Source organism: Haliaeetus albicilla, chromosome 11 (genome assembly GCF_947461875.1).
Source record: "Haliaeetus albicilla chromosome 11, bHalAlb1.1, whole genome shotgun sequence".
Classification (NCBI taxonomy): domain Eukaryota; kingdom Metazoa; phylum Chordata; class Aves; order Accipitriformes; family Accipitridae; genus Haliaeetus; species Haliaeetus albicilla.
Genome location: NC_091493.1, coordinates 43,485,234 through 43,511,597, shown reverse-complemented (window position 1 = coordinate 43,511,597; position 26,364 = coordinate 43,485,234). Strand labels below are relative to the sequence as shown.

At 59.0% G+C, this 26,364-nt stretch overlaps 3 protein-coding genes across 15 annotated transcripts in view; all 3 read right to left on the bottom strand.

Annotated features, from left to right (window-relative positions):
* NOTCH3 (notch receptor 3) overlaps positions 1-5,468 on the bottom strand; it is a 29,271-nt gene extending 23,803 nt beyond the window's left edge. Inside the window, exons 1-5 of the mRNA XM_069797592.1 lie at positions 5,297-5,468; positions 2,825-2,906; positions 1,090-1,232; positions 647-766; positions 86-208 (exon numbers count right to left, since the gene is read on the bottom strand). Of these exons, the coding sequence (XP_069653693.1) occupies positions 86-208; positions 647-766; positions 1,090-1,232; positions 2,825-2,906; positions 5,297-5,426 (598 nt within the window). The 5' untranslated portion in view covers positions 5,427-5,468. The remainder of the gene's footprint in view (positions 1-85; positions 209-646; positions 767-1,089; positions 1,233-2,824; positions 2,907-5,296) is intronic.
* A 1,135-nt stretch (positions 5,469-6,603) lies between these two features.
* Positions 6,604-13,057, bottom strand: EPHX3 (epoxide hydrolase 3). Its single transcript, XM_069797591.1, has 7 exons — positions 12,857-13,057; positions 10,681-10,936; positions 9,998-10,083; positions 9,556-9,893; positions 8,792-8,895; positions 8,415-8,563; positions 6,604-7,639 (listed from the first exon to the last, which is right to left on the bottom strand). The coding sequence occupies exons 2-7, from the start codon at positions 10,924-10,926 to the stop codon at positions 7,408-7,410; spliced, it is 1,155 nt and encodes a 384-aa protein (XP_069653692.1). The 5' UTR covers positions 10,927-10,936; positions 12,857-13,057; the 3' UTR covers positions 6,604-7,407.
* Positions 13,058-16,116: 3,059 nt separating this feature from the next.
* BRD4 (bromodomain containing 4) overlaps positions 16,117-26,364 on the bottom strand; it is a 74,301-nt gene continuing 64,053 nt past the window's right edge. For all 13 annotated transcript variants that reach the window (XM_069797575.1, XM_069797571.1, XM_069797579.1 and 10 more), the window contains 9 exons: positions 25,506-25,558; positions 24,695-25,088; positions 23,968-24,507; positions 22,042-22,154; positions 21,688-21,847; positions 21,305-21,435; positions 19,429-19,640; positions 18,097-18,349; positions 16,117-16,746 (listed from right to left, as the gene is read on the bottom strand). In XM_069797575.1, the coding sequence (XP_069653676.1) occupies positions 16,678-16,746; positions 18,097-18,349; positions 19,429-19,640; positions 21,305-21,435; positions 21,688-21,847; positions 22,042-22,154; positions 23,968-24,507; positions 24,695-25,088; positions 25,506-25,558 (1,925 nt within the window). In that variant the 3' untranslated portion in view covers positions 16,117-16,677. The remainder of the gene's footprint in view (positions 16,747-18,096; positions 18,350-19,428; positions 19,641-21,304; positions 21,436-21,687; positions 21,848-22,041; positions 22,155-23,967; positions 24,508-24,694; positions 25,089-25,505; positions 25,559-26,364) is intronic.

Sequence of the window (26,364 nt, the reverse complement as noted above, 5' to 3'; positions counted from 1 at the left end):
ACCACCCTGGTGACCACCTCAATGCCCACCTTGGTCCATGTCCCCCCAACCCCCGCCACCGCTGGGTGCCCCCCCCCACCCTTACCCGTCCACTCGGGTGGGCACTGGCAGTTGTAGGTGTTGACGCCGTCCACGCAGGTGCCCCCATGGAGACACTTGTGCCCGGGGCAGTCATCCACGTTGGTCTCACAGGTGGCACCCTCGAAGCCTTGGGGACATCAGGGGGGTCAGGGGCCCCCACCCACACCAGGGACCCCCCCCCACCCAATCCACCAGTACCCTGGACCCCCTAAACCCATCACCAGGGAGCCCTGGGGATGTCAAGGGTGATGGGTGCCAAGGACCCCCACCCACTGCCAGGGACACCCCCACCCAATGCCAAGGACCCCCTCAAGGGACCCCCCTACTTCCAAGGGCCCTCAGGGCCCCCCACCCACCACCAGGGGCCCCCCACCCACTTCCATGAACCACCCCAGGGACCCCCACCCAATGCCAACACCCCCCCAAGGGACCCCCCCCCCCCACTTCCAAGGACCCTCAGGGACCCCCACCCAGCGCCAGGACCCCCGACCTGTCCCAGAGACCCCCTCCCAGTGCCAGGGACCCCCCCCCCCCCCCAGCAGCACCCATGGGTGCCAGCACCCACCAGGCAGGCAGGCGCAGTCGAAGGTCCCCTCCCCCAGCTGGCGGCAGGTCCCCCCATTCAGGCAGGGGGAGGGGGTGCAGGGGGGGGAGGGAGGGGTCTCCAGGGGGGTGCAGTCGGGACCTGGGGGGGCGGGGGGGAGTTGGGTGCTGTTGAATGAGGGCTGGGAGGTTTGGGCACCCATGGGTGCCTGCCAGCACCCTGGCCACCCCATGGGACACCCCTGCACCACCACCCTTGGGGTCCCCCCACTCTTACCTATCCCATAGCCCTCCCCCCCCATGGGACCCCCACCCCACCCCATGGGACCCCTCCCCACCCATGGGACCACCCCCCACCCATGTCCCCCTGCCCACCCCATAGCCCCCATGCACCCATGGGAACCCCCCCCCATGATATGCCCTCCCCCATTGCCCCCCCCACCCATGCGACCCCCCCCCACTCACGGCGGGTGCCTGGGGGGCAGAGGCAGCGTGGGCGCAGGGTGCCCTGGCGCAGGGTGCTCTGGCAGACCCCCCCAGGGGGGCAGGGTGACGGGGTGCAGGGGTCCCGCAGCTGGCACCGCTCCCCCAGCACCCCCGGCTGGCACCTGCTGGACAGCACCCATGGGAGACCCCCAGCAGCCAGGGGGACACCCCCCCAGCACCCATGGGAGACCCCCATGGGGCACTTGGGACCCCCACTGCACCTGTGGGACCCTGCAGCACCCATGGGACCTCTGTGTCACCCACGGGACCCCCATGACACCCATGGGACCCCCACACTGCCCCCGGGACCCCCATATCACCCATAGGATCCCCATGACACCCATGGGACCTCTGTGCCACCCATGGGACCCCCATGACACCCACGGGACCCCCCTGTGCTGTCCCCAGAATCCCCACGACACCCATGGGACCCCTGTGCAGCCCAGGAGACCCCCCCATGTCACCCATGGGACCCTGAGCTGTCCCTGGGATCCCCATGACACCCATGAGACCCTTGTGCCCCCCATGGGACACTCATGTCACCCCTGAGACCCCATGTCACCCATGGGACCCCCACACTGCCCCTGGGACCCTCACAACACCCATAGGACCTCTGTGCCACCCACGGGACCCCCACGCTGCCCCCAGGACCCCCACAACACCCATGAGACCCTCCACATCACCCATAGGACCCCCATATCACCCATGGGACCTCTGTGCCACCCATGGGACCCCCATGACACCCCCATGCTGCCTCCGGGACCCCCACGACACCCATGGGACCCCTGTATCACCCATAGGACCCTCATATCACCCAGGGGACCCCCTCCCACAACCGGTTGCCCCCCCCAAGCGTGGGTTTCTCACATGGGTGCCCCCCCTGCACACCCAGTACTCCCCATGGGGTGTCGTGTGTCCCCCCAGAGAGGGACAGAGGGCGAAGGGCAGGGTGCCAGGGCTGCACCCTCCCCCACAAGGAGCACCCAGGCGTCCGGGCAGGGTGGGGGGGGCACCCTGGGAACGTGGCCCCAGGCAGACTCCCACGGGCCCCCCCCTCCTTGCCTGTCCTGCCTGGGCAGGCAGCACCCTGCCTGCACCCGCGGGCAGCGTGGCGGCAGGGGTGGGGTAGGGTGGGGTGGTGGGGGGGGCACCCCAGGGTGCCCCCACCCATCTAGGGGTGCTGGGGGGGTGGTTATGGGGTGCCCGGGGGGGGTTATGGGGTGCCCTGGGGTGTGGGGGTGGGTGCTATGGGGTGCCCTGGGTGGGGTGTTATTGGGTGCTGGGGGGGGTTATGGGGCACAGGGGGTGGTTATAGGGTGCTTGGAGGCGGGGTGGGTGCCCTGGGGGTGTTATGGGGTGCTGGGCGGGGTTATGGGTGCCCTGAGAGGGGTTTTATGGGGTGCCAGGGGGGTTATGGGGTGCCGGGGGGGTGCCGTGGGGCACAAGGGGAGTTATAGGGTGCTGGGGGGGGTATGGGTGCCCTGGGGGGGGGGGGGGGGTTTATGGGGCACAGGAGGTGGTTATAGGGGGTGTGGGGGGGGGGTGGCTATGGGGTGCAGGGGAGTTGCTATGGGGCACTCGCATCTATGGGGCACTGGGAGGGGGTTATGGGGTGCTCAGGGGGGCTATGGGGTGCTGGGTGGGGGCTATGTGGCACCAGGGTGGGGGCATCCATGGGGGGGCACCCATGGGTGGGGGGGGTGGTGTCACTCACAGGCAGGTGGTCCGGCCTTGGGGGTCCAGCACGCAGAGCCCCCCATTCTCGCAGGGGGTCACCCCCTCTGGGCACGGCAGCACTGGGGGGCAGAGGGGGGGGGTCAGGGGTCAGCCCCACGGCACGCCCCCCCCCCCCGCCCCACGGATCCCTCACCCCACACACTGCCCCAGAGATCCCCCCCACCCCATGAATCCACGGCTGCCCCACAGACCCCCCCACCCTACACGCTGCCTTCAGTCCCACACACTGCCCCACACATCCCTGCCCCACAGCCCCATTTTTGCCCCCCAACTCCCATCCCTGCCCCCCAACTCCCTGCCTCCCAGCCCAGCACCCTGGGTCCCACTGTGGGGCTGGGACCCCCCAACAAGCCGGGGACCACCCACCCTGTGTGTCCCCCCCGCCCCCCCCCCCGAGGGACCCAGGGCCGTGGGAACAGCGGGGGAGGGGCAGTTGGGGTCACCCAGGGTCACCCACGTCACACACACCCCCCCAGGATCCTGGGGGGGGAGGGGGGGGGCACCCACACCCCTGGGTGGGTGCTGGGGCAGGGGGGAAGTGTGAGGGCACTGCGCGTGCACGGCACCCATGTGCGTCGCACGCTCGCCGCGCCCTTTGCTTGCGTGTCGCACGCTCCCCATGCCCCACATTTGTGTGTCGCACGCTCACTACGCTGTGTGCTTGTGCTTTGCACGTTCCCTGCACCTTGTACTTGTGCGTTGCACGCTCCCTGCATCCCATGCTTGTGCGTTGCACGCTCACTATGCTGCGCGTTCGTGCTTTGCATGCTCCCTGCACCCTGTACTTGTGCATCGCACACTCCCTGCACCCTTTGCTTGTGTTGCACGCTCCCTGCACACTCCCTGCACCCTCTGCTTGTGCATCGCACGCTCCCTGCACGCTCCCCGCGTCCCCTGCTTGTGCATCGCATGCTCCCCGCACCCTGCGCTTATGTTGCACGCTCCTTGCATGCTTCCCGCATCCCATGCTCGTGCCTTGCACGCTCCCTGCACCCTGTACTTGTGCATTGCACACTCGCCACACCCTGTCCTCGTGCATCGCACGCTCCTCGTGCCCCACGCTTGTGTTGCACACTCCTCGCACACTCCCAGCACCCCCTGCTTGTGCGTCGCACGCTCCCTGCACGCTCCCCCCTCCCATCCCGGCCCTTGCACGCTCACCCTACACACGTGCCCCCCCCCCAAATCCTGGTGCTCCCCCCCCAACTCCCAGCATGCACCGCGAGCACTGCACGCCCCCCCAAATCCCTGCCCCCCCAAATCCCAGCATGCACCGCGAGCCACAACACCCCCCCCCCCAAAAAAATCCCCGCACCCCCAAATCCCTCCCCCCCCTTTTCCCCTCCCCCCAGCCCCGTTCCCACGGCCCGGCCCCTCCCCCCTCCCCGGTGCCCCCCCTCCCCCCCAGGCCCCTCCTCCCCCCGCCTGGCCCCGCGTTCCCACGGTCCCGCCAACCCCCCCCCCCCCAATCCCCGCTCCCGGGGCCGCACCCGCCCCACTTAAACCCAGTTAAGCCCAGTTGGGCCCGACTTAGTCCCGGTTCTACCCCTCCGCCCCCCCCCCTTTTTTTTTTTTCCCTCTCTCCAAACTTTTTGCCGCGCCGCCAAAGTGCGGCCGCGCCGCCCCTCCCCCACCCCGGCACCCCCCACCCCCCCCGGGATCAACCAGGACTAACCCGGGACTAAGTAAACCAGGACTAACTAACCCGGGACTAACCAACCCGGGTGGGCTCCAACCCGCCCCCCCCAAACTTTGGGCTCGATCCCGCGGGAGCAAACCGCCCCCCCGGGGTTCAGCAAAGCTCGGCTTAACCCGCCTCGGTCCCGAGTTCTCCCGGGGTCGGTTCGGGTTTAACCCGACTTAACTCGACCCGGCTTAACTCGGTTCGCCCCGGTTTAACTCGGTCCGGTCCGCCGTAACCCAACTTAACCCGCCTCAACTCGCCTTAACCCAACCTAAGTCGCCTTAACTCCACACAACTTAACTCGCCTTCACCCGGCTTAACTCGCCTTAACCCGACTCAACTCGACTTGATTCGCCTTAACCCGACCCGGTTTAACTCGGTTCGCCCCGGTTTAACTCGGTCCTGTCCACCTTAACCCAACTTAACCCGCCTCAACTCGCTTCAGCCCAACTCAACTCGACTTAACTCGACTCAACTCGACTCAAAACTCGACTCAACTCGACTTAACTCGACTCAAAACTCGACTCAACTCAGCCCGACCCGGTTTAACTCGGTTCGTCCCGCCTCAGCCCGCTTCTTCTTAACTCAGCCCCAACTCCCCGCCGCAATGACTCCCCCCAAATCCCCCCCCCCAAATTCCTCCCTCCCAGTTCCCCCCCCCAGCTCCCTCCCCCTCCCAGTCCCCGTCCCCCCCCACTTAGTCCGGACCCAGTCCCCCCCTCCCTCTTAGCCCCCCCCCTCCCCAAATTTCCCCCCCCCTCTCACCTGCAGCCGCCCCGAGCGGCAGCAGCAGCAGCAGCAGCAGCAGCAGCGGGGTCCCCCCGAGGCCGGAGGGGTCCCCTGCCCCCCCCCAACCTCGGGTGCCCCCCCGAGCCCGCTCCCCCCCCCCCCCCATGGCGGCGGCAGCGGGGCCCGGCCCCGGCTCGGACGGCGACGGGCGACCCCGGCCGGGGACACGCCCCCTCCGCCCCGGGGACACGCCCACAAAGGGGCGGGGACAGGAGGCCGCGGCCACGCCCGCTCGGCCACGCCCAGGCGGGGCGGGACCCGGCCCCCAGCGGGGAGGGGGGCTCAGCCCCACAGCACCCCACTTCTATGGGGGCTCAGCCCCAGAGTGCTCAGCACCTGGGTGCTCAGCACCCCGCGTGTGGGTGCTCAGCCCCACGGACCCCTACACCTGGGTGCTCAGCCCCACAGCACCCTACACGTGGGTGCTCAGCCCCACGGATCCCAGCATGGTGGTGCTGAGCCCCACAGCACCCTACTTTGGGTGCTCAGCCCCACAGTGCTCAGCACCTGGGTGCTCAGCCCCCCGCATATGGGTGCTCAGCCCCACGGATCCCAGCATGGGGGTGCTGAGCCCCACAGCACCCTACACATGGGTGCTCAGCCCCGTAGCACCCATCGCATCGCGGTGCCCAGCCCCCCCCCTCCACTGGGCCCCCGGCCCGGAGTCCTGGGTGGGGGAGGGGCATGCAGCTGTTGCCCCCTCCCCTCCCCCACGCTTCCCCCCCCTCCCCCCCCCCCAGCAGCTGCAGGGCCTCGCGCCAGCGAGGGGGCCCCGGGCGGGGGCACCCGGAGTCCGGGCACAGACCCCCACCCCCACCCCCACCCTCCCCTCCCCCCCCCGGAGGGACCAGGCGGCCGGACGCCGCCCCTCCCCCACCCCGGCGGGTTTTTCTGGTTCTACCCCCCCCCCAAAAAAAAAAAAAAAAAAAAAAAAAAAAAGTCGCTGGGGAACATTCCTGTGGCTCGGCTTGGGCGCTGGCACCCGTGGGTGCTGGCACGGGGACCTCAAACTGTCACCCGTGGGTGCTGGCACTGTCACCCGTGACCTGGCAGTGTCACCCGTGGGTGCTGGCGGTGCCACTCGGGACCTTCTCCTGGCACCCACGGGTGCTGGCACCGGCACCCAGGACTGTCCCCCACGGGTGCCCGTCCTCACGCACCCACCCACTGCCACCCCCATCCCCTCGGGTCCCCCTCCCGCCCCCCCTGCGACACCGGGTTCCCCACGGGGTGGGGGAGGGGCATCCCCACGCATCCCCTCCCCCCCAAAGGCACCCACCCGCTGCCGACACCCAACTTTATTCAGGGCACAGCGGGCAATGGGGACCCCGCCAGATGTTGGGGTCACCGGGCAGATGTCAGGGTGCCCACCCAGGGGTTGGGGTGCCCACCCGGACACCAGGGTCCCCATCCAGATGTTGGGGTCCTCACCCAGATGCTGGGGTCCCCATCGAGTGCCAAAGTGTCCGTCCAGACGTTGGGGTCTCCGTCCAGATGTTGGGGTCTCTATCCGGGTGTTGGATCTCCACCTTGACCTTGGGGCCCCCACCCAGATGTTCATGGGTTCCTCACCCAACCACCACCCCCCCCGATGTTGGGGTCCCCATCCAGATATTGGGGTCCCCATCCAGATGTTGGGTTCCCTGCCAAATACCAAGGTGTCCACCCAGACGTTGGGGCCCCCACCCAGATGTTGGGGTCCTCACCCACCCACCACACCCCCCCCCCCAGATGTTGGGGTCCCTACGAAATACCAAATACCAAGGTGTCCACCCAGATGTTGAGGTCCCCTCCCAAACGTTGGGGCCCCCACCCAGATGTTGGGGTACCCACCCAGATGTTGGGGTCCCTACCAAATACCAAGGTGTCCATCCAGATGTTGGGGTCCCCACCCAGACGTTGGGGGTCCCCCTCCCCAGATGTTGGGCCCCCACCCAACCACCACCCCCCCACCCAGATGTCGGGGTCCCCACCCAGATGTCGGGGTCCCCACCCAGACGTCCCCCAACCCCACCAGCTCCCTTCCCCATCCCCAACCCGTCCCCACCACCAGCACCCCAAAGGTGAGGGAGCACCCATGGGTGCTGCTATGGGTGGTGGTGGTCCCCCCCACCCAGGAAGTCATCCAGGAGGCGGGCGAGGGGGCGGGGCTGGTCCTCGGGCAGCCAATGGCTGGCGCCGGGCAGCAGGCAGATGCGGGCGGTTGGGCGCAGGCAGTGGCGCAGGCAGGGCACCAGGCGGGCGTCCAGGAAGGCGTCGTGGGTGCCCCACAGCAGGAGGGTGGGCATTGGGGGGGGCTCGCAGGGGATCGGGGTGTCCCTGGGGTGGGGGGGTGGGGGGGGAAGGAAGGAGGGGAGGGGTCAGGGGGGAGCACCCAAATCGGGGCGGGGGGCACCCCAATGGGAGAACTTCAACCTGGAGCACCCCAACGTGGAGAACCTCAATGGGAGCACCTCAACATGGATGACCCCAAAATGGAGGATCCAAAATGGAGCACCCCAACATGGAGGACCCCAAGGGGAGCACCCGAATGGGAGCACCCCAACATGGAGGACCCCAAGGGGAGCACCCAAATGGGGGGCACCCCAATAGGAGAACCCCACTGTGGAGAACCCCAACATGGAGAACCTCAACGGGAGCACCCCACAATGGAGGACCCAAAACGGAGCACCCCAACATTGAGAACACCAACATGGAGAACTCCAGTGGGAGCACCCCAAATGGGGGCACCAAAAAAGGCAGCACCCCAAATGGGAGCAGCCCAATGGGTGGACCCCAAAACAGGAGCACCCCAATGGGATCATCCCAAAGAGGATCAGCCCAATCGGAAGCACCCAAATAGAAGCACCCAAAATGGGAGCACCCAACCGGGAACATCCCAAATGGGAACACCTCAGTGGGATCCCACCAACACCAACACCCCAACCAGGAGCACCCAACCCACAACACCCAACCCAACAGCACCCAACTGGGATCATCCCAAACCTGAGAACCTCAAGGGCATCCCACCAACACCAGCACCCCAACCAGGAGCACCCAACCCACAAAACCCAACCCAACAGCACCCAACCTTGGCACCCCAACCCCCACCTACTGGAAGAGGTTCCGGTAGTAGTTGATGGGGGCGGTCAACCCTCCCGGTTGGGAGAGGCTGTAGAGGTAGGCGTCCACCTCCTGCTCCGTCAACTGCCGCAGCGGATTCTGGATCCTCGTCTGAGGTCCCGTCAAGGTGGTCTTCACCAGCTACGGGGTCACCGAGGAGGACAGGAGGTCTGGGTGAGGTCACCACCCCAAAATTGGGAACAAGGCCCCGGCGGGGGGGGGGACACACGACACCTCGCTCCACTTCTTGGGGGGGGGTTGGTTGTTGCTCCTCAAGTGGTTCTTGAGGAGCTTCTTGGGTGCAGAAGGTGGCACGGAGCACCCGAGGGGACAACGCGGGGACAAGGAGACGTGGGGATGGGGCCTCACCTCGAAGTCTGCCAAAGAGAAGAGGAGCTCAGGCAGCCAGGGCAACTGGAAGAGGAAGATGTAGCTGGAACGGATGAGCTGGGAGGGGTGGCAGATGGTGAAACCTGCGCCGGGAGAGGGACACGGGTGTCAGCAGCCACCGCGGGGGTCCCAGACCCGGCCAACGGGAGGGGACGGTGCCTGGTGGGACCACCACAAGAGATGGCACCTGATGGTTGTGGCCATGAGGGATGGTACCCAACGGCGTGGCCATGAGAGGTGGCACCCAATGGCGTGATCATGGGAGATGGCACCCAACAGGGTGGCCATGAGAGATGGCACCCAACGGCATGGTCATGGAAGATGGCACCCAACAGGGTGGCCATGAGAGGTGGCACCCAACAGCATGGTCATGAGAGATGGCACCCAACAGCGTGGCCATGAGAGATGGCACCCAAAAGCATCGTCATGAGAGATGGCACCCAACAGCATGGCACCCAACGGCATCGTCATGGAAGATGGCACCCAATGGCATGGTCATGAGAGATGACACCCAACAGGGTGGCCATGAGAGAGGGCACCCGGTGGCATGGCCACGACAGATGGCACCCAATGACCCCATGGCGGCACGGCACAGCCATGAAAGCCGTGCCATGCCACGCCATGCCACCCCACCGGGTGGAACCCCACAGCACCTCCGTGAGAACCAGCACTCATCCCCGGCATGACTGTGGCCCAATCCAGCTGCCGGGTGCCCACCCTGTCCCCAAGAAGCCACCCATTACCCGCCATGACACTCCGGTGAGGAGCATCCATGATGACCAACTTCTCCACCATGACCGGATGACTGGCGGCAAACTCCCAAGCGAGAACTCCTCCCAAGTCGTGTCCCACCAAGATACATTTGGGGGACGTCGTGGTGACGCTGCTGCTCGATGTCACCTCCTCACGGCCACTGGGTGTCCCCAAGACCTCGATGACCTGGCGGATGTCCTCCAGTAGGATCTCCAGCCGGTAATTGTCCTTGCCCGGTGGCTTTTCCGAAGCTCCGTAACCGCGAAGATCCAAAGCCACCACCCGGTACTTGGTGCCGAATTCCTGCAGCAGATACCTCCAGCAAAACCTGGAAAGGAAGAACCCGACGGTGATGCCGAGGACGGGTGACACACTGGTGACACTCAGTGTTGCCCCCCCCCCCTCCAGCACCCTGCCCTTGGTGACACCCACCAGTTTTGGGGGAAGCCGTGGAGAAGCAACATCAAAGGGGCCGTGGTGGGACCCCGGGTGACGTAGTGGAGCTGCAGCCCCGAGTCCTGGAGTGGGGGGACAACATCAGTAGGGTGCCCCCACCCCAAAATACCCCCCCACACACCCATAATGCCCCTCCCCGGACCCCCAAATCTCCCCCACCCCTTACAGATCACATGGACCCCCCCAAGTTGTCCCACCAGCAGGTCCCCACTGAGCAGCTTGCCCCCCCAGCACCCCAATTTCCCTGCTGTCCCTCCAAGACCCCCCCAAAAGCCCCCCTGAGCCTCCAAGCCCCCCCAGTTTCCATCAGGATCCCCCTGAGCACCAAAGACCCCCCCCAAAACCTCCTTGAACCTCCCGAGCCCCCCCCCGAGCCCCCCAAGACCCCCCCAGGACCCCCAGAACCCCCTCAAAGCCCCCCCCAATACCCCCCCAGCACCCCCAATCCCCCCAGGACCCCCAGACCCCCCCCAGGACCTCGAGAACCCCCCCAAGGACCCCCCAGGACCCCCAGAACCCCTTCAAAGCCCCCCCTGACCCCCCCCAGATCCCCCCAGCACCCCTCCCCCCCCCCAGCACCCCCAGATCCTCCCCCCGACCCCCCCAAAACCCCTCAGGACCCCCCTAGAAGCCCCCCCATGTGTCACACCCCCCCCCACCTTGAGGTGCAGGTATCGGTGCTCCCCAAAAGTGCCATCGGCCAAGCCGGGGGGGGGACGGTCCCTCACCCGCCACCGAAAAGTCTGGCGGGGTCCCCGACGTAGCAGCACCCCCAAACCCCACAGCCCATAGGCCACCCCCGCGGCCACCGTGGCCACCATCACCCCCAGGCGGGCCACCAGGCGGCAGAGGGCCAGCAGTAGCCGGGTGGGTGCCAGCAGCAGCGAGCAGAGGGACAGGAGCATGATGCGTCACCTGGGGACACACACACACATGTGTCACCAGGTTGGCCACGGCACAGCGGTGGCCAGTCTCCATGGTGGCCAGGTCATTAGGGTGTCATGTCGTCAGGGCGGCCTCTCCATGGGGTGTCCCTGTCACCACAGTGGCCCAACATCGCGTTGGCACATCCCCATGGTGGCCATGTCACTAGGGTGGCCCATCTCCGCGGTAGCCCCATCATCAGGATGGTCGTGTCACCAGGGTCCCATGTCACCAGGGTGATCCATCCCTGGGGTGTCATGTCACCAGGGTGGCCCCATCCCCATGGTGGCCATGTCACCAGGGTGGCCCATGCCCATGGTGGCCCCATCACCAGGGTGGCCCCATCACCAAGGTGCCATGTCACCATGGTTGTCCCATGCCCATGGTGGCCCCATCTCCCGGGTGGCCCCGTCACCAAGGTGCCATGTCACCATGGTTGTCCCATCCCCAGGGTGGCCATGTCACCAAGGTGCCATGTCACCAGATTGCCATGTCACTGGGGTGGCCCATTTCTGGGGACCATGTCACCAGGACGGCCCAGCACCACTGTGGCCATGTCACCAAGGTGCCACGTCACTACGGTGTCCCATCCCCATGGTGGCCCCCATCACCAGGGTCCCATGTCACCAGGGTGGCCATGTCACCATGGTGTCCCATCCCCACGGTGGCCACGTCACCAGGGTGACCCAGCACCAGCGTGTCCCATCAGCAAGGGTGACCAGGGTGTCCCCGCAGCCCCCCCACCCCACGTCACCTAAGGTGCCATGTCACCACGGTGTCCCCCCCCTGTGGTGGCCCCCTCGTCCCCATGGTGGCCTATTTCTGGGTGGTGTGTCACCGGCCTGCCCTGTCATCAGGGTGTCACCATCAGGGTGTCACTGTCACCGGGGGTGGCCCTGCCACCACCACGTCCCACCCCCGAGGTGCCACCTCACCAGGGTGGCCCCATTTGGGCAGGTGTCCCCGTCACCGCCACGTCCCACCCCCAGGGTGGCCACGGCACCAGGGTCCCATCACTGGGGGGTCCTTGTCACCGGGGCCCCGTGTCACCAGGGGGTCCCTGTCACTGGGGGTCCCTGTCACCAGTGCGTCCTTGTCACTGGGGTGTCCCATCACCAGTGTCCCTGTCACTGGGGGTCCCGATCCTGGGGTGTCCTGTCACGGGGATGTCCTTGTCACCGGGGTGTCCTGTCACCCGGGGTCCCTGTCACTGGGGGTCCCTGTCACCAGAGGGTCCCGATCCTGGGGTGTCCTGTCACGGGGGTGTCCTTGTCACCAGGGTGTCCTGTCACCCGGGGTCCCTGTCACTGGGGGTCCCTGTCACCAGAGGGTCCCGATCCTGGGGTGTCCTGTCACGGGGGTGTCCTTGTCACCAGGGTGTCCTGTCACCCGGGGTCCCTGTCACTGGGGGTCCCTGTCACCAGAGGGTCCCGATCCTGGGGTGTCCTGTCACGGGGGTGTCCTTGTCACCAGGGTGTCCTGTCACCCGGGGTCCCTGTCACTGGGGGTCCCTGTCACTGGGGTGTCCCATCACCACAGGGTCCCTGTCACCAGAGGGTCCCGATCCTGGGGTGTCCCGATCGTCACGGGGGTGTCCTGTCACCTCAGCGTCCCATCACCACAGTGTCCCAGTCACCAGGGGTCCCTGTCACCAGAGGGTCCCGATCCTGGGGTGTCCTGTCACGGGGGTGTCCTGTCACCCGGGGTCCCTGTCACTGGGGGTCACTGTCACCAGAGGGTCCCTGTCACCAGAGGGTCCCGATCCTGGGGTGTCCTGTCACCCGGGGTCCCTGTCACCCGGGGTCCCTGTCACCTCAGCGTCCCATCACCACAGCGTCCCAGTCACCGGGGGTCCCTGTCACCAGAGGGTCCCGATCCTGGGGTGTCCTGTCACGGGGGTGCCCTTGTCACCTCAGCGTCCCGTCCCCTCAGCGTCCCTGCCCCTGCGGTGTCCCGACACCGGGGTGTCCCCGTCCCCCGTCCCCAGGCTGTCGTGACATTGGAGTCTCCTTGTCACCGGGGGTCCCTGTCACGGGAGGGGGGGTGTGTCCCCCTCACCGGGCTGTCGCGACACGGGGGGGTCCCTGTCACCGCCCCCCCCTCCCCCCCCCGCCCGACCTTCTCGCGCCGCTTCCTGCTCCCGCCCGAGCTCGGCCGCGCCCGGCCCCGCCCCCTTCCCGCCTGTTGGTCGGCGTCGGGAGCGGGGGAGGGAGGGGGCGGTGCCAGGGGAGCGGGGACCAATGAGAGCGCGGAGGGAGGGGAAGGAGGAGGAAAACAGCCGCGGGGGGGAGGGGCGGGGGGTCACGTGGGGGGAGGGGAAGCGGGGCCTTTTCCCCCCATTTTTTTCCTTTTTGGGGCCTCTTTTTGCCCTTGTTGAGGCCATTTTTTTCCCTTTTTGGGGCCTTTTTTCCCCCTTTTTTGCCCTTTTTTTTGCTTTCTGGGCACCTTTTTTGCGACCTTTCCCCCCTTTTCTTTTTTGCCTTCTGAACATTTTTTTGCTTTTGCCTATTTTTGTGCTTTTTTTTTCCCTTTCCCCTCTCCTTTGCCTTTTTCCCCCCTTTTTTGCCCTTTTTTGCCTTTCTTGCCTTTTTTCTACTTTTTTCACCGTCACCTTTTTAAGGCACCTTTTTTCAACCCTTCCCCCTCCTTTTTACCTCCCCCCCTTTTATTTTTCCTTTTTTTGCCCTTTTTAACCCCCCCCCCCCTTTTTCGCCCCCCCTGCCCCACCGAGCAGGTCTCCCCGGCCGCCCCTCCCCCCACCACTGGCGAGGCCGGGTGGGGGAGGGGCGACAGAGGCCATGACCCCCCCTGAAGGGGGGAGTGCTGGAATCCAGCTGGGATCTCAAAAGTGCTAAAAATTTCTAAGAATTTCTAAAAATGTCTAAGAATTACTGAGATTTTCTAAGAATTTCCTAGAATTGCTGAGAATTTCTACAAATTGCTGAGAAAGTCTAAGAATTTCTGACAATTTCTAAGAATTCCCAAGAATTTCTACAAATTGCTGAGAATTTCTAAGAATTCCCAAGAATTTCTAAATATTGCCAAGACTAAGAACGTCTAAGAATTGCCCAGAATTTCCACCAGTTGCTAAGAATTTCTAAGAATTCCTCAGAATTACTCCAAATTGCTCAGAATTTCTAAGATCTGCTTAGATTTATGAAGGATTTCTAAGACTTGCTCAGAATTTCTATGAATTGCGAAGAATTTATAAGAATTTCTATAACCTGATCCTGTATCATTGATAATCCTGAATTATTTAGGATCCGGTGGAATTTATTTTGCAGCTCCAAGGACACCCCCAATTTAATAACAGTAATAATAATAATGACACTACTACTAATAACAACTATTACTATAATAACAACAAATTATAAACCCCAAAATTTGCTCAATTTTAAATTTTCTATTAAAATGTTAACATTTTGATTTTAAAATTGAAAGTTAAATTGAAAAAATCTTTAAATGGAAAATTTAGCTTTTAATGTTTTTAAAATTGAAAATGTCATTTTCAATTTTGAAGTTAAAAAGTTCATTTTCAATCTTAAAATTAAAAATATTTAAATGTAAACCTCATCTTTTAGTATTTTTGATTTTAAAGTTAAATATTTTAAACATCAGCATTTAAAATTTAACATTAACCATTACATTTTACACCTATAATCAAATTTTAAAGTGAAAATTAAATTTTAAAATTCAACCTGCAATCTAAATTTAAATAATTTTGAAACTGTAGACTGCAGTTTTCAATTTCAAATTCAAAAATTACATTGTGCAGTTTCAACTTTACTGTTTTAAAGGGGGGGAGGAACAGCACCTAAGGGGGGGTGGGGCACGCTGGGCGACACCCCGGGCTTGGCAGGGCAGTGCCACACCCCCCACCCCACCCCTCCTCCGGGTGGGGGATGGGCGGCCCCAGCACCCGTGGGTGCCCCCCCAATCCCTCCTCCCCCCCCCACCCCAGGATCCTCCCCTCCCCCTGGGCAGCGCACTGGGGTGGTGGGGGGAGGGGAGGTCAAAGAAACGGGGCGAAAACGGGCGATTTTTTTAAAAAAACCCAAAGAGCTGCGTTTATTCCATGATCGGCACAGACCCAACTGCGTTTTCACGGGAAGAAAGGAAAAAAAACCGACCGACGGCTCCGGAGCGGATCCCGCTGGGAATAGGGGAGGGGCAGGGGGGAGGGGTTATGGCACCGAGTGGGAATGGAATCAAAAAATAATAATAATAATAATAATAATAATAATAATAATAATAATAAAATTAAGGGGGGGGAGGAGGCGTCCGCCCCCACCCCCGCTCGAAAAACCTGGAGATTTTGCAAGATTTTTGAAAATGAAAAAATTTTTTCTTTTGTTTTTTGTTTTTTTTTTAAAAATCAACCCAAGGAAAGTGGGGAAAAAAAAATAATTAAAATAATAATAATAAAAAAGAAACCGGCGGCTTTTGGGGGGAAAAAGGGAGAAAAAGGTTGAACTGGGGGGGGGTAGGGGATTTTGGCGGGGATGGGCTGTGCTGGGGGTGGGGGAAGGGGAAAGGGGGGAAAAAAGGAGAAAAAAGTGAAGAATAAAGAGAAAAGTAAAAAAAGAGAAAAAAGGAGAAAAATAGAGAAGAAAAAATAACGGACAGAAAAAAAGAAGAGAAAGGAGAAAAAGAAAAAAGGAGAAAAATAAAGAAAAAGGAAAAAAGTAGAAAGAAAAAACAAAGAAAGGGAGAAAAATAAAGAAAAAAGAAAAAATGAAGACAAAAAAGGGAAAAGAGGAGAGAAGAAAACACTTATAGGGGGAAAAAAGGAGGAAAAAGACAAAACAGAAAAAAAGGAGAAAAAATCTGAAGAAAAAATGTAAAAGGAGGAAAAATCTAAAAAAAAAGGAAAAAAAAAATTTTAAAAGGAGGGAGAAAAGGAGGAAAAAATCTAAACAAAAAAAAAGGAAAAAAAAGAAAATAAATTTTAAAAGGAGGGAAAAAAGGAGAAAAAAAGCAAAAAGAAAGGGTGAAGAATTTACCCCAAAAGCCTGGGCGGGGTGGGGCGGGGATCCGGGTGGCTCCCCTCCCCCATCCCCTGCCCCCAGCACCCCTCCCCCACCCCCACCCCACCCCCATTCCCCCTCCCCCGTCTCCTCCCGGACGCCCAAATTTTCTCCCGAAAGGCCCAAAAAATAAAAAAAAAACCATCCAAAACTCGGGTTTATTTCGAAGCGCCCGTCCTGCCGCCGCCGCCGCACATTTTGATCACGAAAAACCCCAAAATAGGTGAAAAAGACCAAAAAAAAAAAAAAATTTCCAGAATATACAGTGAATAAAGGGGGGGGGGAAGGGTGGGGGCACCTTTTCCCGGCGGTTTCGCCGCCGGAATTTCTTTTTTTCATTGGGATTTCAATTTTTCCTTTTTTTTTTTTCCGGTGTGAAAAGAGGGAAAAAAACCCCCAAGAAGAGGAAAAAAAAGAAGGAAAAAACCCCGAAATTCCCGGGGGGGGGAAGGCAGCCCCCGCCCATCCCGGCGCCAGTCGGTACATGCGGGACGATCCCGATCCCGGATATTTTTTATTTTTTTAACACTTAACGGAGAGTCCGAAGCTTTTTTTTGTTGTTTTTTTGTTTTGTTTTGTTTTTTTTTTTGCCGGGGGAGGGGAAAAAAAAGGAGAATTTTTTTTTGTGTTTTTTTTTTTTGTTGTTTTTTGTTTTTCTGAAAGAGTCAAATTGGGAGGAAAAGAATCCAAAACCTCCGGGCGCCGTTAGAAAAGGTTTTCTTCGAATATTGCCAGTAAATCGCTCTGGAAATTCATGTCGATCGTCGCGGCCATCTGCAAGAGAAGGGAAAAGGGATTTTTGGGGGGATTCTTGGGAATTTTTTGGCCTTCCTGAGATCTTTTTTTGCATTCTCAGGGGCTTTTTCGGCATTCGCAGGAATTTTTTTGGCCTTCCTGGGAATTTCTTGGCATTCCCGAGATTTTTTCAGCATTCCTCAAATTTTTGTTGGCATTCCATGGAATTTTTCAGCATTCCTGACCTTTTTTTTTTGCAATCCCAGGATATTTTTTTGCATTGAAGGGGTGTGGGGTTTTTTTGCATTCCCAGGGTTTTTTTGGCATTCTCAAGAATTTTTCTGGTCTTCCTGGGAATTTTTTGGCATTCCTGAGATGTTTTTCAGCATTCCTGGAAATTTTTTTGGCATTCCATGGAATTTTTTAGCATTCTTGAGATTTCTTTTTTGTATTCCCAGGATATTTTTTTCTCATTCAAGGGATTTGTTTTTGCATTCCCAGGATTTTTTCAGCATTCTCGGGAATTTTTTGGCATTCGCAGGATTTTTCAGCATCCCTGCGCACTTCTGAGCACCCCTAGGAATTTTTGGGGGATCCCTGGGGATTTTTTGGTGCTTCTGAGGATTTTTTTCAGCATCCCTGGGGATTTTTCCACATCCCCCAAAAGTTTTTTTGGCATCCTCAGGATTTTTTGGCGTCTCCGGGGACTTTTGAGCATCCCAAGGGATTTTTCGGCACTGCCAGGATTATTTTTGTCATCTCCAGGGATTTCTCAGCATCCTCAGAGGGTTTTTTTTTTTTTGCATCCTCTGGGACTTCTCAGCATCCCTGGGGATTTTTTGGCATCCCTGAGGATTTTTCAGCATTTCTGGGACTTTTTTCAGCGTCCCCAGGGATTTTTTTGGCTTCCCCAGGGATTTTTGGGTTTCTTTGGGGATTTTTTGGAATCTGTGTGGATTTTTAGGCATCCCCAAGGATTTTTCAGGATCACCAGGGATTTTTTGGCGTCCCTGAGGGTTTCACAGCATCCCCAAGATTTTTCAGCATCCCCTTTGATTTTCTGGGCTTACCCAGGCAATTTTCCGCATCCCCAGGCATTTTTCAGCATCTGCAGGGATTTTCCTGCATCCCCAGGGCTTTTTCAGCTTCCCTGGGGATTTTTGGGCATCCCCAAAGATTTTTCGGCTTCCCTGGGGATTTAAGGGCATCCCTAAGGATTTTTTTACTTCCCAAGGGATGTTTCAGAATCCCTGCCCATTTTTTTTTTTACTTCACCGAGGATTTTTTGCCTTCCCCGGCAATTTTGGGGTGTTTTTTTTAGCATCCCCACAGACTTTTCACCATCCCTCCTGATTTCAGGGCAGGAGCTGCCCCGGTTTCCCCACTCACCGCTTCCCGGCGCCTCCGTTCCTGTTCCCGCTTCCTGGCCATCTCCCGCTGCTGATCCAACATGGATTGGGAGGATTGGGGCTGCGAGCTCTGGGCTTGGGGCGCTGCCGCCGCCGACACTTGCTGTTGCTGTTGCTGTTGCTGCTGCTGCTGCTGCTGCTGCTGCTGCTGCTGCTGCTGCTGCTCCTGGCGTCGCCGCACCTCCTCATGCACCCGGCGTGCCTGCTCCATGGCGTCCTCGTCCTCCCGGCTCCTGCCAAAAAACGCCGGGAGATGCCGTCAGGCGCCGGGAACCTCATGCAACCCCTCGCCACAGCGAGGTCTGGTCCCAGTTTGCTCCCCAACACCATGGTGTCGACACGGGGTAAATGCCATAACGGCCAGGGGACGGGCATTTTTGGCGCTGAGCGCTTGGTTTTGGTGCACCGCGGCACGGCGTGGTGGGGGAGAAGAGCTGCCGGCATGGATTCATGCCACGAGATCTGATCAGGTTTGTGCCGTGAGATCAGATTGTGTCACGGATCACATCAGCAGAGATCGTGCCACGGATCAGAATGGATTCGTGCCATGAGATGGGATCAGATTCATGCCACGAGATTGGATTTGTGCCACGAGATTGCATCATGCCATGGATCAGACTGGCACAGATTGTGCCCCTAGATCAGATCAGATTCGTGCCACCAGATGGGATCATCCCACAGATCGGATTGGATTTGTGCCACGAGATCGGATCGTGCCACGGATCAGATCAGTGCAGATCAAGCCATGCCATTGGATTGGATTTGTGCCACGAAATCAGATCAGTTTTATGCCACAAGATTGCATTCCTGCCAGGAGATCAGATCATGCCATGGATCAGATCGGATTCATGCCAAGAGACCAGATCGTGTAACAGATTGGATCAGATTTGCGCCATAAGACTGGACTGTGCCATGGATCAGGTCAGCGCAGATCGTGCCAGGAGATCCGATCAGTTCTATGCCACGAGATCAGATTCGTGCCAAGAGATTGGATCATGCCATAGATCAGATCGGATTCATGCCAAGAGACTGGATTGTGCAACAGATTGGATCGGATTTGTGCCACAAGGTGGGATCGGATTTATGCTGTAAGGTTGGATTGTGCCACGAGATCTGATCAGTTTTATGCCATGAGATCAGATTTGTGCCAAGAGCTCGGATCGTGCCATGGATCGGATTTGTGCCACACTATCGGATCATGCCACGGACCAGCACTGATCGTGCCACGAGAGCACACATCTCTCCGCACCCTTGCCCAAGGTGAAGACACCCCGAAACGCCTTCCCTGTGGTGGTGGCGGTGACGGTCTCACCTCATCCTCTCCTGCTCCCGCCGCAGCCGCTCCTTCTCCCTTTCCACCTGCTCCGCCTGAGCCTTCAGTGCCTTCTCCCGCTCCTCCTTCTCCCGCGCCGCCCTCTTGAACTGCTCGAAGCTGTCGCTGGAGGACTTTGCTGTGGAGGACGGAGTGGTGGGGTGTTTCTGGACCAAGCTTGCCCAGGAACCCATGTTCTTGATTTTCAGGTCCTATGGAGAGAAGGATGGGTGGGTTAGGAAGAGCCAAGCTGGGGAGGGGGAAGTTGATCTGGCAAATGCCCATCCCGCTGCTGCCAAAAAGCCGTTCCCCATCACCGTGTCATCTGGGGAAAACACCTTTCCGTTCCCTGGTGCTGGGTGGGACCCATATCAGACAGCATCTCCTCCCCCAAAGCCAAGCGGGCAGCTCTGACCCCTTCCTGGGAATGCTGGGAGCAGGACTGGCTGCTTTGGCACCTCACATTCCCCGTTCCCACTTAAGAGAATCACAGAATGGTTTGGGTTGGGAGGGACCTTTCATGGTCACCTAGTCCAACCCTCCTGCCATGAACAGGGACATCTTCAACCTCTGAGCAACCTCTTGCCAGCGTCTCGCCACCCTCGGTGCCGGGGAAGCCGTGCCGCCGGTGCTTTGTGGGTGCTGGGAGATGAGCAGCTCCGGCAAGGACTGGTTAGCCCCCAGTGCCGGCATGGAGCTATACTGGGATGCCCTTGGCATCGTGCAAACCCGCTGTACGCAGTGGCTGCTCTTGCAGGGGATGTTCCGTTATGGGGTGGGGGATCTCCGTCACCCGTGGGTGACCCCATTGGGTCCATCCCTGTCTCGGCTCCAGGCAAAACTCTCCTCTGAGGGCTCCTGCATGAGCAGGGAGGTTTTCATAGACTGGTTTAGGTTGGTACGGACCTTCAAAGGTCATCCAGTCCAACCCCTTGCCATGGGCGGGGACATCTTCCACCAGATGAGGTTGCTCAAAGCCCTCTCCAACCTGACCTTGAACACTTCCAGGGATGGGGCATCCACAACTTCTCTGGGACAACCTGTTTCAGTGTCCCACCACACTCATCGTAAAAAATGTCTTCCTTAGGTCCAATCTAAATCTACCCTCTTCTGGTTTAAAACCGTTGTCCCTTGTCCTACAGGTCTTGGTAAAAACTCTTTCTCCATCTTTCTTATAAGAAGGTCACAAGAAGGTCTCCCCAGAGCCTTCTGCAGGCTGAAGAACCCCAACGCTCTCAGCCTGTCCTCCCAGGAGACGTGTTCCAGCTCTTGGATCATATTCATGGCCTTCTCTGGCCCCGCTCCAACAAGTCCATGTCTTTCTTGTCCTGAGGACCCCAGACCTGGATGCAGGATTCCAGGGGAGTTCTCAGAACAGCGGAGGGGGAGCATCCCCTCCCTCGACCTTCTGGCCACGCTTCTTCTGACACAGCCCAGGATACGGTTGATTTTCTAGGCTGCAAGCACACATTGCCGGCTCATATCCAGCTTTCCATCCACCAACACCCTCAAGTCCTTGTCTCCGTGTGGCTGTTCGCCATCCCTTCATCCCCCAACCTGTACCAATACCGACCCAGGTGCGGGACCTTGCACTTGGCCTTGTAGAACCTCAGGAGGTTCTCACGGACCCACTTCTGGAGCTTGTCCGGGTCCCTATGGATTGCATCCCTTCCCTCAGCTTGGTGGGGATCCCATTTCTACCTCTCCAACCTCCATCGGGCACTTTCCATCTCCGAATGGGAAATTTGGAGGTGGAAAACATCAAATCTTGGCCGTACGCCAAGATTCAGGTGAGCAACACGGTCCTGCTTAATTTTAGGAGGTTTAATTCTGAATTTTGGGAGGTTTTTTCCTAATTTTTGCCAGGGTACGTTACCTTTTTGGGGGCGACGGGTGTTTTCGGCTCCTGTTTCTGCCGATCTTTCTCCTGCACTCCTGGTGGTGGGGGGTTTTGCTCCGGGGGTCTAATGACAGGTCGTCCCCCCTCCATGGGTTTCATCTCCGTCCCTAAAAACCAGGGGCTTCCGTCAGAGGTTATTGGGGTCCCCCAGGAACCTCATGGCGAGGCGGAATCGATGGAGGTCTCAGCCACCAAAACAGGGAGTGATGGGGGTCTCAACCACCAAAATGGGGGGCGATGGGGGTCTCAGCCAGCAAAATGGGGGGTGATAGGGTCTCAGCTGCTGAAATAGGGGGTAATGGGGTCTCCGCCACCAAAACTGGGGGGGACAATCTGAAGCGGCGCATCCCCGGACTCACGTTGCGGGATGTGCGCGGGCGGTTTGATGCTCTCCGGGTGTTTCGGTGGATCTTGCCGCAACGGGGGACTGAAGGTCTCATTACGGATGACGGGCGAATGCATCTTCTCCTCCTTCACCACCATGGGTTGAGATTGGACGACGGAGGCGGCTCTCATCTCCTGCCACGAAAAAAAAAGGTTCAAGAAACATTCAGTGATGCCCTTCCCTCATCCCCCCCTCCTCAAATTCCCGATGCAAACCGCTGGCTAACGGCCCCTGGACTTTCGGCGCTTGCTCCCAAGCCGGTGGTGGGAAGACGATGGTCCCCGTTGGTCGGGACCCCCCCGGTTGGGTGCTCTGCTTTCCTTTTTACCTGTTTTTTTGGCTGGATAGTTTGTTGAGGTGGCGACTGGTGGACCAAACCCTGGAACTGCGGCATCTGTGGGGAATGCATCATGAGAGGGGAAGGGGCTTCCCTCAAGTGACCTGGGAACAGTTTGGCATCAATCAGTTAACCGTCGTCACCACCGGCACGCCAAACATCACCCGAAAAAGCTGATCGGCGCACGCCATCACCCCATGGGACAATCGCTTTCCTGGATGAAGTGTGGTGGCTCTGGGATGTCCCCAACGGACCCCAGCCACCTCCTTCCAGTGGGTACCACCGCCATGAGCCAACGCCGGGTAGCAGAAGATGCTCTGAGGCCGTGCGGTGGCTTGTCCCGCCCGCCTTGGTGATGCTCGTTTGTGGTGTCCTCCCCATAATTCAACCCCTTCTGCTCATTCTCCTGGTGGTCCATCAATATTCCCAGCTGTAAAGCCATTCCCCTAGGACACCCAAGCACTGACACTGCCCTGCCTGCACTTCCCGCTGCCTGCACCTCTCCCTGCCCAGAGCCACGGACACAGGACGTGTTGGCTCTACAAGCAATGGGGAGGTTTTTGGGAGCCAGCAGGCTCCATTTTGGGCAATCATCATGTCCAAACTTGCCATCTCAGGCATCACGACCAAGCTGCCTATGGCAGCTCTACAGGCAAGAGAAGCGGCTCCAAGCGCTGCCTGCCTTCACCTGGCTCCATCCCTTCAAATCCAGGGATTTTTTCCTGCCTATGCCCACGTGGTGCTGAGCAGGATGATTTCAGGAGCAAAGACCTGATGGGCAACAACCTGGAGAACCACGTGGCCAAATGAAAGCAGGAGCGAGGCCTCACCAAACCGCAGAGGTTTTATGGGTGGCTGGTCTCAAAAACACAACACTGTCGGGAGTTATCCTGGCTGGAGATGTTCCCCATCTGGAACATCGGTGGTGGCACCACTGAGCGCACGGCCATCGTGGAGATCTGGGATCTCCCAAGCCAACCTTGAAGGCTGAGTCCTGCGGCCACATTATCCCGGCTGCTTCCTCCAATTTCTCGGATGGCTGGAGGTCGTCACACCAGGTTTACCCCCAGATCATCCCTTCTCGTCCACCTGGCAGCCAAGCAGCTGCGTTACTGGAGGGCGCACTCCGAAAAACACCAGGAAACCCTCGCAGGGCATCCACAGGCCTGACCTTCTCTAAGAGCAGGGAGCTGACCCTCTGCTGCCTTGAGAGACACTACTCAATGCTGGCACCCAGCTGGGACAGCGGTGAAGGTGAAGCCAGTGCTCTCTGACATCAGTGCTGCACTGAGACTCAAAAACTTGAGAACCCTGAAGTCTTCAAAGATTTGAGAACCTCGAGTTCCTCAAAAATTTGAGATTGTTGAGATCCTCAAAGACCTGAGAACCTCGAGATCCTCAGAAATGAGAACTTCAAGATCCTGAAACACTCGAGATCTTAAAAAACTTGAGATCCTTGAGTTCCTCAAAGATTTGAGAACCTCAAGATCGTCAAGGGACAATTTGAGAACCTCGAGATTCAGATCCTCAAAAAATTGAGATCCTTGCTCCTCAAAGAGCAGAGATCCTTGAGATCCTCAAAAATTCGAGGTCCTCAAGATCCTCAAAAACTTGAGATCCTCAAGTTCCTCAAAGATTTGAGAACCTCTACATCTTCAAAAACTTGAGATCCTCAAGACCTTTCAATACCTGATACCCTCAAATTTTTGAGGATTTGAGACAGAAAGAGGCCTCACCGGGCGGTTACGTCAGACTCTGGCTAACCGGGGCTCCCTCCACACCATCGTCTACCAACGGGGACTGGCGGAGCTCAGAGGACACATGGAAACCGCCCCACCGCCCCATACCCCTTCCTCATCACGCAGTGCAACTAGGCTCAAGCCGTAGACTCAACCGCCGTCCCCAACTCCCGCTCACCGGTCGAGTAGGGATCAGGCTTATGGTGCCGCGGCGATGGGTGATGCTGGATGACCTGCTGCGGTTTGGCCGGCTGCGGCGGTGGGGGCGGTGGGGGCGGTTGCGGGGGCGGATGTTGCTGCGGCGGAGGTTGGGGTTGGGGGATGTGGGATGGGAAGGGCATGGGTTGCATGTGCATGGGCCGCGGCGGCGGCTGGTGCTGCAGCTGCTGCACCGCGGGGTGAGCCGGCGGCTGCAGGGGCGGCTGCGGTTGCGACTGGACCTTCACTGAAGGGAGAAGAGGAGTCTGCGGCTGCACTTTTTGCAGCTGCTGAAGGTAGAGCTGCATCTGGCTGGTGCTCAGAGGCAGGTTGTGGTGCGGCGGAGGAGGTTCTTCGTCCTCCAGCAGGACCTGGGGAGGTTGGGGCAGAGGCGGTTGAGGAAGCATGGGTTGCTGGCTGATGGCTGGCGAGACAGCCGGTGGACGCGAAGGCTTCGGGGGTAGCGCCGCGGCTCGGTTACTGGGTCTTGAGGGCTGCTGAGGCAGAGCGTTGTGCAAAGCTGGGGAGAAAGGCAAGGACACGGTGGCACCGTGGACATCGGGAGCGGAGAACCTCCCCTTGCCCACCCACCGCTCCTCCATCCCGGTCATCCTCCAGGAGGAATCAAAACCCACCCAATGCCATCCTCCTCCTCCCAGCTTGAGGAAGGACCACGCGTCGGGCTTGTCCCAGGAAGCCACACTCACCTGGAGGAGACACCACGGCATGCTGGTTGAGGTGGGGAGGAGTGCTGTGCTCGGGTGGCTGGGGAAGATGGGGTGGCATCTCCGGCTGAGGAAGATGCATGATGGGTTGGGTGAAATGCGTCATGGTGTCAAACATATTCCCCGGCAGCGGGTGCTCCAGGACAGGGACTTGCGTGGGGACGAAAGGCGGAGGAGAAGACTTCATTGGTGGAGGAGCTTGTTGAGGGACAGGCGGCGGCGGGGGCGGCGGCGGGGGCTGCTGGGGCGGTAAGGGCTGCTGCGGTAAGGGCTGTGGTGGTGGAGGAGGTGGAGGGGGCTGTTGCGGTTGCGGCGGCGGAGGAGGCTGCGGTGGCGGTGGTTGCTGCTGCACCGGTTGATGGTGATGATGGTGATGCTAAGAGAGGAAAAAAAACCCACTGGTGAGCTACCAAAACACCTTCGCGGTCACTGAAACACCTTCCCGGTCATCAAAATGCCCCTGCCCCAGGCATGGAAACACCCTCCTGGTCACCTAAATGCCCTCCCGGTCACTGAAACACCTTTTCGGTCACCAAAATGTCCTCCCGGTCACCAAAACACCTCTCCAGTCACTGAAATGCCCTCCCAATGTCCTTTCAAGCATACCCCCAATTTCAGGCTGGCTTGGGACAGCTTCCAAGCAAAGCAAAAGCCTCTTTGCCTGAGCACAGGGAGGGCATCGACCCAACCGATCATGCTGGTGATGGTTCTGCCGGCATTCCTGGCGGTCCTGAACCTCCCCGGGGATTCAAGCCCAACTCAAGCAAGATGAGAAGGATGCTGCATCTCCTACCTTTTTCTGCTCTCGTCCTGAATGCCCTTTTTTCTTCAATTTCGGTGCCATTTCTGCCAAAAAAAAAAAAGGGGGAACAGAGCAAATGTTAGTACCCCAGCGGTGCCGCTCTACCCCATTGCCCCCGTAAAAACCCAACAGCACTGATTCAGTACCAACGACGGCAAAAGAGAAGGTTTTAGGCATCGATTGAGCTGGATTTCCCCACAGACCTCTTGCCCAGAGGCTTGGGGTTTTCACCACCATGCTGTCCCAAAAAGGAAGAGAGCATTGTAGCAAAAAGCAGAAGAAAATTAAGGTGAAGACCCCCAGTCTCCTTCCACCGGCGCCTTTGCGGTGCAGAAGGACCCAACAGCCAAGAAAAACCATTGCTCAACCAGACTCAGCTATTCCAGGAATGCTGCCTTGCTCCAAAGGGGGAGATAAGGAGCGAGAAACTTGGCAGGAGGAATAAAAAAAATAAGATATCAAATATCCCGGCTACACAAACAGCAATTTTCCATCCCCCCTTCCTTCTAAATCTGCAGAGGATTTGGGTTTGCCAGCTTCCCGCGGGATGATCTCTCACGCCTCCTCCCCTCCGGAGATATTTTTAAAGCATCGTCATCGAAAACAACTGGTTTGAGTTTGGGTCCAGGGCGACAATTTCCCAGGATTTCCTCCGCAAACCATGCCAAGAAACAGCGAATTAACAAAAAAACATTGTCCGAGATCGCTTATCCAGCCACACAAATCCCTCGGTGGTAGCATTTTTGCCTTTATTTGGCACGGTGTTTGGATGCGCCCGGCAAAACACGATGGGTAAAACCCTCTCAGCAACGATTTTGGTGGGGTGGGGGGGAAGCTCCCAATCCCCGGG